The sequence below is a fragment of the Panthera onca genome, chromosome B2 (assembly GCF_046562875.1).
Source record: "Panthera onca isolate mPanOnc1 chromosome B2, mPanOnc1 haplotype 2, whole genome shotgun sequence".
Classification (NCBI taxonomy): Eukaryota; Metazoa; Chordata; class Mammalia; order Carnivora; family Felidae; genus Panthera; species Panthera onca.
Window position 1 is genome coordinate 117,888,365 of NC_138343.1, and position 16,269 is coordinate 117,904,633.

The following is a 16,269-nucleotide window of genomic DNA, read 5'->3' on the forward strand; positions in this document are numbered from 1 at the left end:
GAGAAAACAGCAGGCTATCAGGATAATCCGGGTGAAAGACAGGACCAAGGTAGCAAGGCAGTAGTGAGAATTAGTCATGTGTTGAAGGGAGAGCCAACAAGATTGGATTGGAGGCAACACTGAAAGAAAGAGGCAAATTCAGGGTGACCCCAGGGCTTTCCGCCTGGTCAGCTAGAACATTTACTATTAATGGAGGTAGGAAAGTCTGTGAGTAGAGCAGTTAGGAAAGGGCAGCAGCTCAGCTTGGATACAGAACAAGAACATAGATCAACAAAAACATGTTAAATATAATATTAAAAATTAAGGGCAATTTAAATGTCTAACAATAAATAGTTGGATGGATAAATTAGTGATGCCCCCATATAGTGGAGTACTGTGGCAACAAAAATATTAAAAATATCTTGTACATCTGTATATTACTTATTGACATACTAACTGGGAAAAAAAGCTGATTGCCAAATAGTACTCATGGCTCAACCACGTTCCTATAAAAAAGAAAAAAAAGTACTTTGTTTTGCACAGGAGAAATAAAATACATAACAAAATTGTAGTAGTTTCAGTGTGGGGTGATTTCATTTTAATTTTTTGTTTTTATATTTTTTGAAATGTTTGTCATAATTTTTTTGTGAATAAAAACGGAAAATGTGTTCTAACTGTACTTTAATAAGATTTATATAAATATAATCTGAATATAATATATATATATGTATATATATATATATATATATATATATATATGCATAGAAAAAGACTTGAAGGGTATACCCACACTGTTAATGTGTTGGAAAGGACATGAATTATTTTTCTTCTCTTTCCGATTTTTCGTATTTTCTAATTTTTAAACAGATGACAAGTATTGCCAGGGTAAAATTTTTTTAAGTTATAAATTAAAAGGAAAAATTCACACATAGCCAGTCAACTTGACCTGGAAAGTATTGTACCTTCATCTTGTGGACTGTGTTTTGGGACTGTGAGGCTGGCTGCAGGACCATTGCAAAGGAAGGGGAGAGGGAGACGTTCCTTCTCTTGTTTGGGGGAACTACGCGGGTAGCAAGGGCTTCCACTGTGAGTTCACCAACCAGCCTTCTTCTTGATACGAAAGGCACTGAGAATAAGGAGAGGCAGGTAGAGAACAACTTGGAAGGTCCAATGACTTCCTCTTCCAATTCAAATAACCTTTGTCTTCAAATGGTTCTTTTAAAAAAATATGTATTTATTTTGGGGGGCAGGCAGAGAGAGAGAGAGAGAGAGAGAGAGAGAGAGAGAGAGAGAGAGGAAGAGAGAGAATCCCAAGTAGGCTCCATGCTGAGCGTACAGCCTGACACAGGGCTCGATCGAACAATTCTGAGCTGAAATTGAGTCGGATTTAACTGAGCCACTCCGGTGCCCCTGTTTTAAAATGATTCTTACAGGGGCGCCTGGGTGGTTCAGTTGGTTAAGCGTCCGACTTCGGCTCAGGTCACGATCTCGCGGTCCGTGAGTTCGAGCCCCGCGTCGGGCTCTGTGCTGACAGCTCAGAGCCTGGAGCCTGTTTCAGATTCTGTGTCTCCCGCTCTCTCTGACCCTCTCCCATTCATGCTTTGTCTCTCTCTGTCTCAAAAATAAATAAACGTTAAAAAAATTATTTTTTTAATGATTCTTACATAAGGAGTTTAAAAATTGCATTCATCTGGTGTGCCTGGGTGGCTCAGTCGTTTAAGTGTCTGACTTCGGCTCAGGTCATGATATCACAGTTCATGGGTTCGAACCCTATGTCGGGCTCTGTGCAGACAGCCCAGAGCCTGGAGTCTGCTTCAGATTCTGTCTCCCTCTCTCTCTGCCCCTCCCCCACTCTCACTCTGTCTCTGTGTCTCTCAAAAATAAACGTTTAAAAAATAAAAAAATTGTATTCATCTTATTAAGACATTTTATACACTATAAAATGTTAAAATTTGTATCACTTTTAAAAATTTATCCATTTCTCTGTTGTTGAAGACAATTACTCTTTTTTTTATACCTCAAATTTCAACTTGATATACTTTATTATTTCAGAAGCTTAAAGCCTGTGAAGTTCTGAATGCTGCCAATTTTAAACCCAACATTCTTCAATGATTTTTTTTTTTTTTTAAATGCAACTCATCCTAGACAGGGAGACTTTAAAAACAACTTTAAAACCATTTTGTGGTATCCATTTTCAAATGCCAGTAGGCAGTATTGTGTACCGAAGTGTGATATCAGGTTCCAAGAAAGGGATATAAATATGAAGTAGCTGCCCTGCCTCAGTGGAATGATTGAGTGATGTGATTTTGTTTTGTCATTTCAAGGGAGTGAAAAAAATAGACCCCGAATTCTATGAAAAATTTATCAGTCACAGATTTGGAGAAGAAATGGTGCATCGCATAGATCTTTGCTCCATGCTAAAGAAAAAACAAAGTAATGGTTATTATCACTGTGAGTCTTCGATTGTGATTGGTGAGTGCCATTTAAAAATTACTTATTATCTTTAATTTTGATTTTGTTAATATTGTTTCTTTTTGGCAGATACTTAGGGCTAGTTGTATATGTTCTTTTCAGCGATGTATTTTTGTAAATATTATGTTTTGGCGATAATACATTGGAAAATTTGTAAAACATACGCATGGTTCATGTTTATCGGTCAAGATTTTAGTACCTTTGGTTTTTATACTTTTGCGCTTTAAATATAATGAAGTCTTGAAATGTTGATTCGAAATTCATTCCAGTTTAATTTTATTTCATGAATATGAAGAAAACATTTTCTCCAGTGAGGACCTGTATGAACGCACCATTCCACACAAGGCATTTTCATGTTTGCTGCTTTTAATTAGGAATAGAATATTCCAGGTCAGAACGTTTCATTCTGAGAAGATAAAGTCTAGGTGGCCTGCAAAGATTGAAAACGTGTTCTTCAATTTCTTCCCCAAAGGAAACATGTTTTGTGGGGAAACAGATTCACACATGAATACTTCTCTCATCTTATCAGGGAGATGGCATGTGATTAAGACAGACTCATACACAATTACGTTTCCAAGTGAAAAGTGTATAAACCAAATGAAGATTTTTTTTTTTTTTAAGCCAGAGCAGGGCTGTTCTGCAGTGTGAATGTATTCAAAGGAATTTGTTCACATGTGATTCACATGTGCTATTTCAAATCCAGGCATCATTCTTATAAAATGGTGAACTTCAAGACAACCTGATTTGTATACTTTTGAAGTAACATGAAAATATTCAAAGAAGATAAATACCCATATCTAAATATTTCAAGGTCTTCAACCAAGATAATTTCTCTCCACATCAGCTTGAAGAAAACCCATGGACGTATACATCCTGAAAGAATCTTAATACTGAAGTCTTTTTAATGCATTAAGGAAATGTTCCAGAGACACAATTTTATTTCCAAATTCTCACTAGATATCTTCAGAGCGGTCGTCATCTTATCTTCCAAAGATCTTAGCTATCTTAAACAGAAGATATTCAATATGTCGTTTGAATTTATGTTCTGAAACATTTCAAGTCGATTTTTAAGGAAGACTTTTGTGTTTTCAGGAGTTTTGCTGGAGTGCTGTCTTCCATGAAGTTTTGATGAGGGCTAAACATTTCCTTTTAAGTTCATTGCAAATGGCAAATGTACAATTTTCTTGTGGAACACAGATTTTGGCTAGCTTGCCATATCTTCTCTGTGATTACTTTAGGCCAACCTTGAAGGAGAGCTCAGTGCTTCATTGCCTCTCCCACTCCCATTTAAAAAGCAAACAAAACCCCCTGAGCAATCTGTAGAATTTCCTGAAGATACTGTGGGATTGGCCTGTATCACTGACATTGCCATTAGACAGCTGTGTTCAGCTCATCCCAAATCACAATACATCAACCATTGAATTTTTTATTTTATTGCTCTTTTCAGCTTAGTCTTCAAAACTCCCCTTATTCCAGGCAATATCTCTAGATTCTCCCCTCAGGCTTCTTTATCTCTCATCTTTTTCTAACTCAAAGCTATTTAGCTTCTTTTAAGCTCCACCAATCTTGTATCCCCATACTGATCATTTAACATTTATTTTAAAAAATGGATTTTGCCTATTACAAATACTCTACCTTTTCCGTCACATTTTGTGATACCAAAAGGAACTTTAAAATTATATCTGCCTCGATGAGGCTCCTGGGTGGCTCAGTCTGTTAAGTGTCTGACTCTTGGTTTCGGCTCAGGTCATGATCTCACAGTTTGAGTTCGAGCCCTGCTTTGGGCTCTGCGCTGACAGTGTGGAGCCTGCTTGGGATTCTCTCTCTCTCTGTGTCTCTCTCTGCCCCTCCCCTGCTCACACACTCTCTCTCTCTCTCTCTCAAAATAAATAAACTAAAAAAAAGATTTTAAAATAATATCTGCATCTAGTATAATAATTATTGTGTTATAATTAATACACACTAGAATTCCTTTATTTGCTATGGCTAGTTATTGATTTTCTCAATCTTAATTTTATCTGAGTTTTGTAATAGTATTTAGGAGGACTCAGGATACTTTCTTTGTGAGTTTCATTTCTTGATCAGATTTAACTGACTTCTTTTTGATTTGATCCTGACTCAAATTTAAAGCCTGTTTCCTGTACCTTGAACCAATATTTTATTGTATGCATTTATAGAATGGGACAGATTTACATTCTTAACATATTTTGCATTCAGAATTTCTAGGGTAAGAAGTTGGGTTCAAAGACTCGGAATTTTTTATAAAACTTTGTATGTAGGTACATAAGTGAATTTCTCTAGGGAGGGAATTCTTCGGATTGGCATATTTCCTATGTCTTAATTTGGTAATAAGGCATTCTTGGAGAGTACTAGATTCCAAGTCATGGATTTTCTTTTCAGCTGTCTCAATTATGCCATTTAGGGTATCTTATCATTATTATTTAAAAAATATCAATGACTATATGCTTCATTTCTAAGATTTCCAGTTGATTCTTTTTCATATTTTCCTCTTCTGTTCTTTGCTTTGTGGATGCTATTGCTTCATTCAGCTCTTTGAGGCTTTCAATATAATTAATTATTGATGTTCTTTTTATATATTTAAAAGTATTTTAGTTTTTCTTTTTTATTGAGTGAATTTAATGTGTAACATTGTATAAACTTAAGGAGTACAAGTTTTTACTTTGATATATTTATGTATTATGCTTTAATTGCCAATGTAGTGATATTTATCACATTAAATAACTGTACAATATTTATATTTATATTAAGTATATTGTGTATTAGATCTTTATGACTTATTTGCTACTTGTTATAAGTTTGTACACTTTAAAACACCATTACTCTTACTCCCCCAACCCCCAGTTTTCTGGTAATCATGATTTTATTATTTTTTTTACAGATTTAATTTCCTAGATTCCACTTATAAATGATGTCATACAGTACTTGTCTTTCTTTGACTTATCTTGCTTAGCATAATGTGCTCAAGGTCCATCCATGTTGTTGCAAGTGGGAGGATATCCTCCTTTCTCATGGCTGAATAATATTCTATTGTGTGTACATATGACATCTTTTTATCCATATTTTGGATATTGTGAATAACACTGTGATAAACATGGAAGTTCATATCTGGTTGAAATCCTATTCTCATTGCTTTAGGTTTATATCCAGATCTACTGTATCATATGGTGTTTCTATTTTTAAGTTTTTGGGGGACTCTGCATACTCTTTCTTATAGTCTTTGAACCGATTTACTTTCCCACCAAAAGCGTATAAGATTTCTATTTTCGCCATATCTTTGCTGGCACCTATTGGTTCTTGTCTTTTTGTTGATAGCCATTCTAACAAGTGTCAGATGACATTGTATTGTGGTTTTGACTTGCATTTCCCTGATGATTAGTGATGTTTAGCATCTTTTCATGTGTCTGTTGGCCATTTTGAACAAAAAACCAAATAATCGGATTTAAAAATGGGTAGAAGAGCCAAGTAGACATTTCTCCAAACAAGACTTCCCATATTTTTTAAATCTCTGGTTCCGTGGGTGTGAATTCTTCTATTTGTTGGATCTTTTGTGGCACTTTCTTTCTTCTGACGCTTTTTAGGTTTTTGAGAGCTCGTTGTGTTGTACATGTGTGGTTTGCAGATGAACTGGCAACAGCAAACCGTGCTTGTCCATAAGGAGTTGGAATCTTCTTTTCGTGTCTCTTATCGATTTGTGAGATGTGTTGTTTTGTTTTGTTTTGGGTTTTGTTTTTATAGTAAAGACAATTAGCCCTTTGCCATATTGGTCCAAATATTTATCAGGTTTTATTTTACATTTAATTTTGGTCACAAGGCAATTTTCACATTAAATGTTTTTAATTTTTGTTAAATTATAGATGGAATGTTCTCCTGTGATTTCTTCCATTATTATAGAGTCATCTCCAAATCAAAGATTTGATACGTATTCATTTATGTCTTCCAGTTTTTTTGTTATTGCTTTTGCATTTGAGCTTTTAATCTACCTGGTAGGATCATTTATACAAGTACTCGGACACAGAGGATTAATGCAGAAATCCAGTTGCTAAAAGTGAGTGTGAAGTAGGGATTTAGCTTTAGGAATATATTTTTATAATATTTTTTATACCCCAACTGTATGTTCTAAGATCACAAATTAGCATCTTCCATTTTGTACTTCACTGGCACAGGGTTTGTTTGTTTGTTTGTTTTCTAATTTTAGTAATTTGCCAGTATTGGGGTGATTTATGTAAAAAATCTGGGTTTCTGCTGCCTTCTGAAAAATCAGAAAATGTGATACTGGTTCTCCATTCTTGCATGGTAGCGATTTTCTAGATAGGGTAGTAGGCACACTGACCTTAGAAGTAGCTGCTTTTTATTATCCCCCTTATTCTGTTGTTGTTACCATAAATTTGCTGAACTTGTTCACACTCTGTGCTTGGCTCCTGAAGCCCTCTGAATTTGGATTCCCCTGCCAGCTATTGCTGTTTCCTGTGCCTGCTTTACATTTCAATGCTGAGCATTTTCCTCTGTCTTTAGCCATCATATACCTCGATGTGAGTGTTAGGGGAGTTTGGTAGAATATGGAGACATCATTCATATTTTCAGATACAAAAAAAGGTTATATCTCTTAGTTCTCCCATCATCAAAACTTTGGGTAATATTATGCCTACTTAATATTGGGCTGCAACTCCTTACAAACCTAACTGCAATAATCAACTAAAATTCAAATCCAAAAAGGAAAAAAAAAGGAGCACCTGGGTGACTCAGTCGGTAAAGCATCAAACTCTTGATTTCGACTCAGATCGTGATCTCTTGGTTCATAGGTTCAAGCCCCACATAGGCTCTGTGCTGACAGCATGGAGCCTGCTTAGGATTCTCTCTCTTCCTCTCTCTCCGCCCCTTCCCCTCTTGCATGTGCGTATGCTTTCTCTCTCTCAAAATAAGACTTTTTTTAAAAAAAGGTAAAAAAAAAATTTTGTGGTGAAATCAGGAATGAAATATGGCTCAGGTATCCTAGCATGGTGGAAGCTGTTCTCAGTGAGCTACTTAACAGTTCGGTGAATTAATTTTTCTCAGGCAGCTATATTCCATTTATGTTTCCTTAGGGGAGGTAATTGACTAAATGACACCCTTTGTAAGATTGATGAGCAATTTAATGATTGCAAAGACTAGTTTACTTTCAGCTCTCAGACATACCTTATAGGAGGCAATGGGGAATTTGAAAGGTCTAGACGTTGTTGTTGTTGTTTTTTTTTTTGGCAGGCCAGTGTATTTCTTTATAACTTTCGCAAGTAGATGTGGAAACCATAATTTTCTGGGATCCTGACTGTTTTTTGGTTTCACAATAATTAGTCATCATTAACTTAATGAATGTTATTGAGCATATACAATGCATTTATGCCTTGGGGCTCCTGGGTGGCTCAGTTGGTTGAGTGTCCAACTTCGGCTCAGGGCATGATCTCACGGCTCGTGGGTTCCAGCCCTGCATCAGGCTCTGTGCTGACAGCCTGGAGCCTGTTTCGGATTCTGTGTCTCCCTCTCTTTCTCTCTCTGCCCCTCCCCCGCTCATGCTCAGTCTCTCTCTGTCTCTCAAAAATACAACATTAAAAAAAATTACAATGTGTATATGTCTCTCTTTGGTATAATGAGGTATGGAGAACTATAAGACAGTCCTTAAGTGTGATAGTCACTGGGCAATGAGAAATGGGGAGGAATGAGGAATAGATGAATAGGGTTTTGCCCATGACAATAGTGGGCTATGTTAGGACACAGTGGAAGAAGCTTATGATTTTATCTTCTCAGAGAGTGTGGGAGTAAGGAGTGGTAGAGGTCAAAAGAATAGGATAAGACTGAATAGACAGATGGAGAGTAGCAAAAGGACACCTTCTAGGAGCAGCAGTTATGATTTACAGGGGAGGGAAGCGATGGGTTGGGAAGCAGTGAAGAGGCAATATTAGTGATAGACACACTGCAAAGACTAACGATTGAACCTGTAATCTAGTTAGCTAAGGAAGGTGTGGCAAGGAGCTTGCTAGGTTTGGGTGTAGAAGTAGGTGAAAGAGGTAGGAAAGGAGATACGCACAGTCATACATATTGAGACCGAGGATGTGTAATAAAAAGACTGAGCAGATAGACGTGGGATAAAAAGAGGGTGAAATTTAATACTTCCTGTAATAACACAAGATTGGATCCTGAAGTTAAGACTTTAAGTTAGTTACAGACTATAGCACAGAGGCAATGAGAGGGTTAGGATTGGGCCATCCGTGGGCTCAAATAGAAGCATACAGGTGTGCACAGTTACAGTTGTAGAAGATGAAAGGGGTCGTAGGTAAGTTAGAGCCGACTCAATTATAGTCAACTCAGCCTATATCCAGTGCCCAACAGGTCAGACCAGCAAGATACCAGACTCCGACTTTATGGGCTGAAACACAGTGAGAATTCCAAGTGATGTGAACCAATGAATTTATTCTATCCAAGGCCATCCACACGCCCTTAAAAACATTAAAAAAAAAAAAAAGCCAATTTCAGAGTACCTGGGTGGCTCAGTTGGTTGAGCGTTTAACTCTTGGTTTTGGCTCAGGTCACGATCTCAGGGTTTGTGGGATGGAGCCCCACGTCAGGCTCTGTGCTGACAGGACATGGAGCCTGCTTGGGATTCTCTGTCTCTCCATTGGCCCCTCTTGTCACTTGTGCTGTCTCTCAAAAATAAATAAAAAGCTAAAAAAATCCAATTTCACGTAAGAATGCTTTTGCTGAGTAGTAAAAGTAATTAATTGTATTTAATTTATCTCTATATGTGTGTCTTTTTTAGAATTCTATTAACATAAATGAGAAGTGTTCATAAAGTACCTCAGCAGCATATTGAAGCAGGAAGTTGACTCAGGAAGGGCACTTGTATCATTATTTAAACTACGAGCTAAAGTAGTGACTTCCTTTTCTGAAACGTCATTTTTGTTGAAACATGACTCACAAACTATCATTTTCACATCTGGGCATTTGGCAGGCACTTTCTTTAAAATAAACTTGTCGCATCAGGGGTATCTGACATGATTTACTACTATGATAAAATTCAAGCTCTCAGGCAAAAATAAGAATTTTGGAAAACTTTATTACCATGAGCTTAACAGCTTCCTAAAACTTAAAGACTTTTTCCCACTTTCTATTATGGAAAATGTCATCAACAAAACTAAATAGCACAGAGTAGAATAATGAACTCTGTTTTCCCAGTTTTTCCCCCTCTGTCACACTATTTTTATTTTACTGAGGTATGACTTATATACAAAACTGCACATAATTAAAAAAAAATTTTTTGTAATGTTTACCTTTGTGAGAGAGAGAGAGAGAGAAAGAGAGAGAGAGAGAGAGAGACCCAGAATGGGAACCAGGCTCCAGGCTCTGAGCTGTCAGCACAGAGCTCAGTGTGGGGCTCGAACTCACAAGCCACAAGATCTTGACCTGATCCAAAGTCAGACGTTCAGCTGACTGAGCTACCTAGGCACCCGCAGACTGCATATAATTTAAAGTGTACAATTTGATGAGTTTTTAACGTACAGATACAACTGTGAAACCATTATCATCATCAAGATACTGAACATTTCCATCACCATCAGAAGTTTACTGGTGGCCTTTTGCAATCCATGGGGTGATATTAATGATTGTCCAATGTGGGTTTTGTTTTTTGATGTTGTATAATGAAGTGGGTCAAAATATGGAAGATCTGCATAACTCAATCAATATTTCTTAAATGACCAATATTTGTTACAAAGACATATGCATATATAAGGATCCATTGAAAATTCAAGATACCAGAAGATTTGACTATAAAGAGTAAGAGGAGTTCAGAAGTTTTAAGATTCCACAATTGCAACTAAACTTCAAGAAACTGCAACTTGTTGGGTTTTGGTATAGTATCAAAGAGGAATATTCATGATTATCTGAAAAAGCTATTATTCTCCTCCCTTTTGAAAATTTGTATGTATGTGAGGCTGGATTTTTCTTAGGCTCCAAATGAAACCATATGTTGCAACAGACTGAATGCAGAATCAGACCTGAGGATAAAGCTGTCTTTGATTATGCCAGACATTAAGGAAAATTGCAGAAATGTGAATGAATGCTGTTCTTCTCACTATAAAAACTTTTAATTAAAAATACAGTTGTTTTTCATAAAAAGACTCCTAATGATAATATTTAACATATTTTGAGGGGCACCTGGGTGGCTCAGTTGGTTAAGCGTCTGGCTTTGGCTCAGGTCATGATCTCATGGTTCGTGAGTTTGAGCCCCACGTTGGGCTCTGTGCTGACAACTCAGAGCCTGGAGCCTGCTTGGGATTCTGTGTCTCCTCCTCTCTCTGCCCCTCCCCTGCTCACGCTCTGTCTCCCTCTGTCTCTCAATAATAAACATTTAAAAACATTTTTAAAAAAAGATATTTTGAAATAAAAAATTTTCAAAAAATTCTGTTTTAATTTCAAATGCAGTAAATATTGATAAATAATCACCCACAGGAGCAAAAGCTCTTTGAGTCGGAAGGAAGATGGGGAGATTGTCAGTAATTTTTAAGAGTGTAAAGTGGTCCTGAAGCCAATACGTTTAAGTTGCTGCTTCAGTTCATGGTCCAAGAAAACCATGAAAAAACTTAAGCCTCAGACAACTCTCCAACCTTAACTTTGATCAATATTGCCAGCCTTTTCTTCCAACAAATCAATTTGGATGGCCACCTAGCTATCGAATTTTTTCCTCCATTCCTTTTTAATTTCCATTTAAGCATTCTGTGATAAAAATGTATCAAGAACGAAAATATCCTAGAGTGCCAGCACCATGTCTATATGAATGCCTCATTTAAAAATCATTCTTATGTGATGCTGATACTGTAAAATATAGAATGTCCATTTTGCTGTGGGCAGGCCCAAAAAGTTTGTCTTGTTTTCTTTTGCACAGGCTGACAGGGAAGATGATTTAGAAAATTTCATCTCTACTTAGACCAATTAAGATGAATGTATTTCGAGTATGTTAGGAGAGGGAGAAGTGAAAAGACAGTTTATCATCTGAGGAGACTGTGCATTTTTTCCACTTGAAAACTTAGCAGTTGGAAATTTTCTCCGTTGAAAATTATCAAGTAAATTAACAAGAGCTGAGTACAGAGTATTTAATCATTTAATTTCTGACACAGAAATGAGTGACCGTATAATTTATCATTTAAATGTTCCCTTGTAAGTGTACGAGGCTGGGATAAAAAAAGAAAGCCAAGACTGTCCAGATTTAACTGGAACTGAGTCATTCTGCCTAGAAAGCAGAATGCTCTTGAAAAAGCAGAACCTTTAACATAGTAAAATTTCTCAAATGCCCATGTTATTCCTTTTTGTAATCTAATTGTCCTCTTCTTAAATATTTCTTTGATGAAACATGTCTTCTAAAAAGAAAGCATTTGAAATTTTATGTTTATATGCCCTTAGTAAAAATGAAAAGCAACTGATCATTAGAATGCTCGGCTTATTTCCTTACATTTGCTTGAGTTAGAGGAAGACAGGGATTAAGTAACTGAAAAAAAAAAAATGAATCTTTGTGATGGCTCACTGTATTTTAACTGATTTATCAGCTATTAATCTGGATGCTAACACAAAGTGGCAGCTGTGGCTCAGGCTATTTTGAAAATGAAACCATCTGTTGGCCTGGTTTCAAACCTTACGATTTATATTAGATGCCGTAGGAACCCTGCGTATTAAAGGAGCAGTGCTCTGTGGTAAATGTAACGATCTGACAAATTAAACATTAATGCTAGAATGATACAAGAGTAACTTATGTTGTTTTATGATTTATTTGTAGAGCCGTTGATTTTAAGTGTATTTTAGCAAATAGGAAAGTAAATATTGAATTTCAAATAAAAAGAAAAAAGCTACATGAATGATATTGGGGTGCAGAGTCTGTGATCAAAGGTATTAAGATGTGTAGTAAACTAGTGTTAGGAGACCTTTCCAGTTGCCGAAAGTTATGGCTCACTGGCCCATCGCATTGCCTAATTGCCTCTGAATACTCTTTTTCATCACATTAATTAACGCTCTAAAGGTGTTTAGCATAGTGCCTGACATATAATGTTGTAAAAATGTTAGTTATTGATATTAATAGCCGTACTAGTCATATTAGAATACTTATGGTAACAGTGTTCTTACTGTTCTAACATCAGAACATCCATTTCAGGTTATTATAGATTTGCATTATTCTTAGTGCTTTCCTTAAATTGGCCTGTGATTAACATCAGTGCATTTAAAAAATAAAAATGCATAGATATATATCAGGTGTTTTAACTTATGTATTTGTGTAATATTTTATATTGCATATATACTTATATATAATTTATATATATATATAAGTACAATGCGAGGATAAAAACTTCACTGTGTTTTTTCCTGGCTATGGGAAAAATTATGTTTTTGGTCTATCTTCTTTAGTGTCACGTTGTTAAAAAAAAAAAAAAGCAATTTGATAATGTGATGCAATCACAGGAGACAAATATGTAAAACTCATGAAGTTCATGCCCCTTTCAGCGAAGCACTAAGGAATTCCAGAGGATGCAGAATAGTGGAGAGGCCGAGTATGTGCTACGCGGTAGCTGACCCAGGAGTTCTGAGAGGCAGGCAGACCTTGTTGTAATGGCCACTGCTCCTTCCCAGCGAGGCAACCTTGCACGCATTACTTACTGACCCTAAACCCATCTGTAACATGGGGTTAATAATGATGGTTACCTCATGAGGATGTTGTGAGGACTGAATGAGATAATGCGTGAAAGGCACTTAGCATCATGCCTGACGCGTACTCAGTGCTCACTCACTTGTGCCCGTCATTATTGCTGTGTTTATCACAAAGTATGTGTACAATTCTTAAACCCAGGACAGAGAAGGAAGAGTTAGTATAAGGGGGAAAAGTCACTTTCTTTCTTTTTTCTTTTTTAATTTTTCTTGAATGTTTATATTTGGGAGAGAGCAGGATGTTTATTTTGGGGAGAGAGACAGAGCAGGAGTGGGGGAGGGGCAGAGAGCGAGGGAGACACAGAATCTGAAACAGGCTCCAGGCTCTGAGCCGTCAGCACAGAGCCCGATGTGGGGCTTGAACCCACAAACTGCGAGTGAGATCGTGACCCGAGTTGCACTTGGATGCTTCACCAACTGAGCCACACAGGCACCCCAAAAGTCATTTTCTTTTTAATCTTTACTGGGAATATACTATTTTAGGAATTAGGAACAACTGTGGACTCTAAAAGATTGATTGTTAAACACTAGGACAAAGGTGTTAAGGGATTTGTTAAATGTCTTTACTGACCATCTTTTAAGGGGGAAGAGACAGTACCATTTGTGGGTCATATAACCCGGAGGCCTGAGGGACCTCATGAAGTTTCTTCCATCGTTACAATTCACAAATTCTTTGCTTTGTGTTAAGCTGTTGTACTTTAGTTTTTGCCAGAGCTACATTTTGATGTCATTGTATCTGGTTAATTGAAAGACAATAATATTCTCATTGTCCAGCTCTGCCTGAAAATCCAGTTCTACCATATTCTTCTTCTGTTTTAGATTCACTCTTAAAATAGGAATCGGAACAGGGACCATGACCCTAGTGAGTAAATGGCCCCTGGCTGCCACACTGCTGTTACAGTGATATTGGGACTCAGCTGTTTGGCCTGAGCTATCCGGCTTACCTCCCTCGGGGCATTTGAAGAGGTGCTAGCTGTTCATATAAACACATTTTGTTGTATTTTACTTGTGCAATTTGTTGGACAGATAGTTATGGAACCTACTAAGTGCCAAGAATTATGTTGTGTATTAAAGATCAAAGGTGGGCCAACACAGCCTCTGCTCTGAGCCAAGTCATGCAAACAATTGCAATTTAAAGTGATAACGACTGCCTGAAGTTAATGGGAACCCACCGAGTGTACTTGTAATTCAACCTGGGATTGTCGGGGAAGGCTGCACAGAAGAGGGCAGGTCTGAGCTGCAGCGAGAGCATGTGGGAAGGACAAGTGAAAGGGAGGGTGTTTTCCAGGCTGAGTAACTTCCTGAGGAGGGTTAGTAATGCATTCTGCACGTGAATTCCCTACCCTTCAGATCTTATCTTAATTCAGATCTTATTTTGTAGGGGATGGGAGCCTTCAAAAATTTGGAGTTCAGAATAACGTGCTCAGATTTGTGCTTTAGAAAGTCCAGTCTACCAGTAGTGTAAAAGCTCGATATGACAGAACAGGAGACTCAGTCAGCAAGATGATTAGGAGACTAGGGTGGTAGCCTAGGGAGGTCCTAACGATTGTCTGCAGTGAGCATTTGCAGCAGAGACAGAGAAGGAGGGGTTCATTGCAGATCTAGGCAGGCGGGAGAATCACTCTTTTCAGGTTTACAGCAGATCATCGTAGGGGATGGGTCTAGGATGGCTCTCAGATTTGGGGTTTGACAGCTGGGTTGATGGCAGTGCCCTACACCAATGTAGCGGATAAAAGACAAACAGATTTTGGTGACAAGAAGATGAGTTTGATTTTAGACATATTAAAACACCTGTGGCCCAGTCAAGGGACACATCCCAGAGGGAGGTCTGGGACACAGAGGACGATCTATCCAAGAGATCGATTTGGGATTCAGTGGCATTAAGTTGGCAGTTAAAGCTGTGGGTATGAATGAAGTAGCTGGGGGTTACCTGGGAAACCTGGGACTTCAGACTAGTTTTGTAGCTAGTTACCTGAGATAACTATTGTAGAGGAAGGAAGGAGATCTAAAACCAAGAGCTAAAATAAAAGGTGGTAGAAATTGGTTAAACAAATATGACAGATCTGTTTATTGTTTCTTCTTGGTCTATAGGGTCTGGACAGCAATGGCATAATGATGCCCCTTCACTATGCAAATTTGCTTCTCTTTTTCTTTAATTTTTAAAAAACATGTTTTAAAGTCTATTTACTTATTTTTAGAGAGAGAAAGAGAGAGAGAGAGAGAGAGAGAGAGAGAGAGAGAGCGTGGGGAAGGGGCAGAGAGAGGGAGGGAGAGAGGGAGAATCCCAAGCAGGCTCTGCATCACCAGTGCAGAACCTGATTCAGGGCTCAAACTCATGAACCGTGAGATCATGACTGAGCCAAAGTCAGACACTTAACTGACTGAGCCACCCAGGCACCCCTCAAATTCGCTTCTTTTACAGAGAAATTTGTTCTGGTAAAAACAGGGATCATGAGGGTTGAAGAAACTGAGTATACTCATTTCTCTTTATGAAGATTAAATTCTGTTTTTTTTTTTCATTAACCCATAAAGATCCTTTACTATTTTATATGACTTGAAAATATCTTATATGAAATTCCTAGAACACGTAACAGTGGCTGGGAGAACAACATTTTGTCAATTCATTCATTGTGGTTCTATTTGATCTTCTACTGATGAGGATATTCAAGTGAATATTTTGTCTTGCTTCTGGTTATGAGTATAGGAAACTGAATTTGATAATCATAACTTTGTATTTCATACCAGGGATTCGTAGCTGCCAAAAATATTTTCATTGCTGACAGCTCTGATCAAAGCAAAAGCTTTTATTTAAGAAGTCAATCTTAGCATAATAAGGTTTAGGAGAAAGACAGTTAATATTTTTGATACTTGTTCTCCAACTATGCATTCAGCAAGAATTCAGTATGTAAGTGTGGCATATATTCATCCATATATGATCTTTTTATTTATTTATTTTTGAAGAAGAGAGAGCACGTGAGCAGGGGAGGGGCAGAGAGAGAGAGAGAGAGAGAGAGGGAGACACAGAATCTGAAGCAGGCTCCAGGCTCTGAGCTGTCAGCACAGAGCCCAACACGGGGCTTG

General features: G+C 37.4%; 1 protein-coding gene across 5 annotated transcripts in view; it reads left to right on the top strand.

Annotated features, from left to right (window-relative positions):
• The window catches only part of AKAP7 (A-kinase anchoring protein 7), a 151,949-nt gene that overhangs the window by 86,309 nt on the left and 49,371 nt on the right, over positions 1 to 16,269 (top strand). For all 5 annotated transcript variants that reach the window (XM_060616671.3, XM_060616675.3, XM_060616669.3 and 2 more), the window contains exon 7: positions 2,304 to 2,451. In XM_060616671.3, the coding sequence (XP_060472654.3) occupies positions 2,304 to 2,451 (148 nt within the window). The remainder of the gene's footprint in view (positions 1 to 2,303; positions 2,452 to 16,269) is intronic.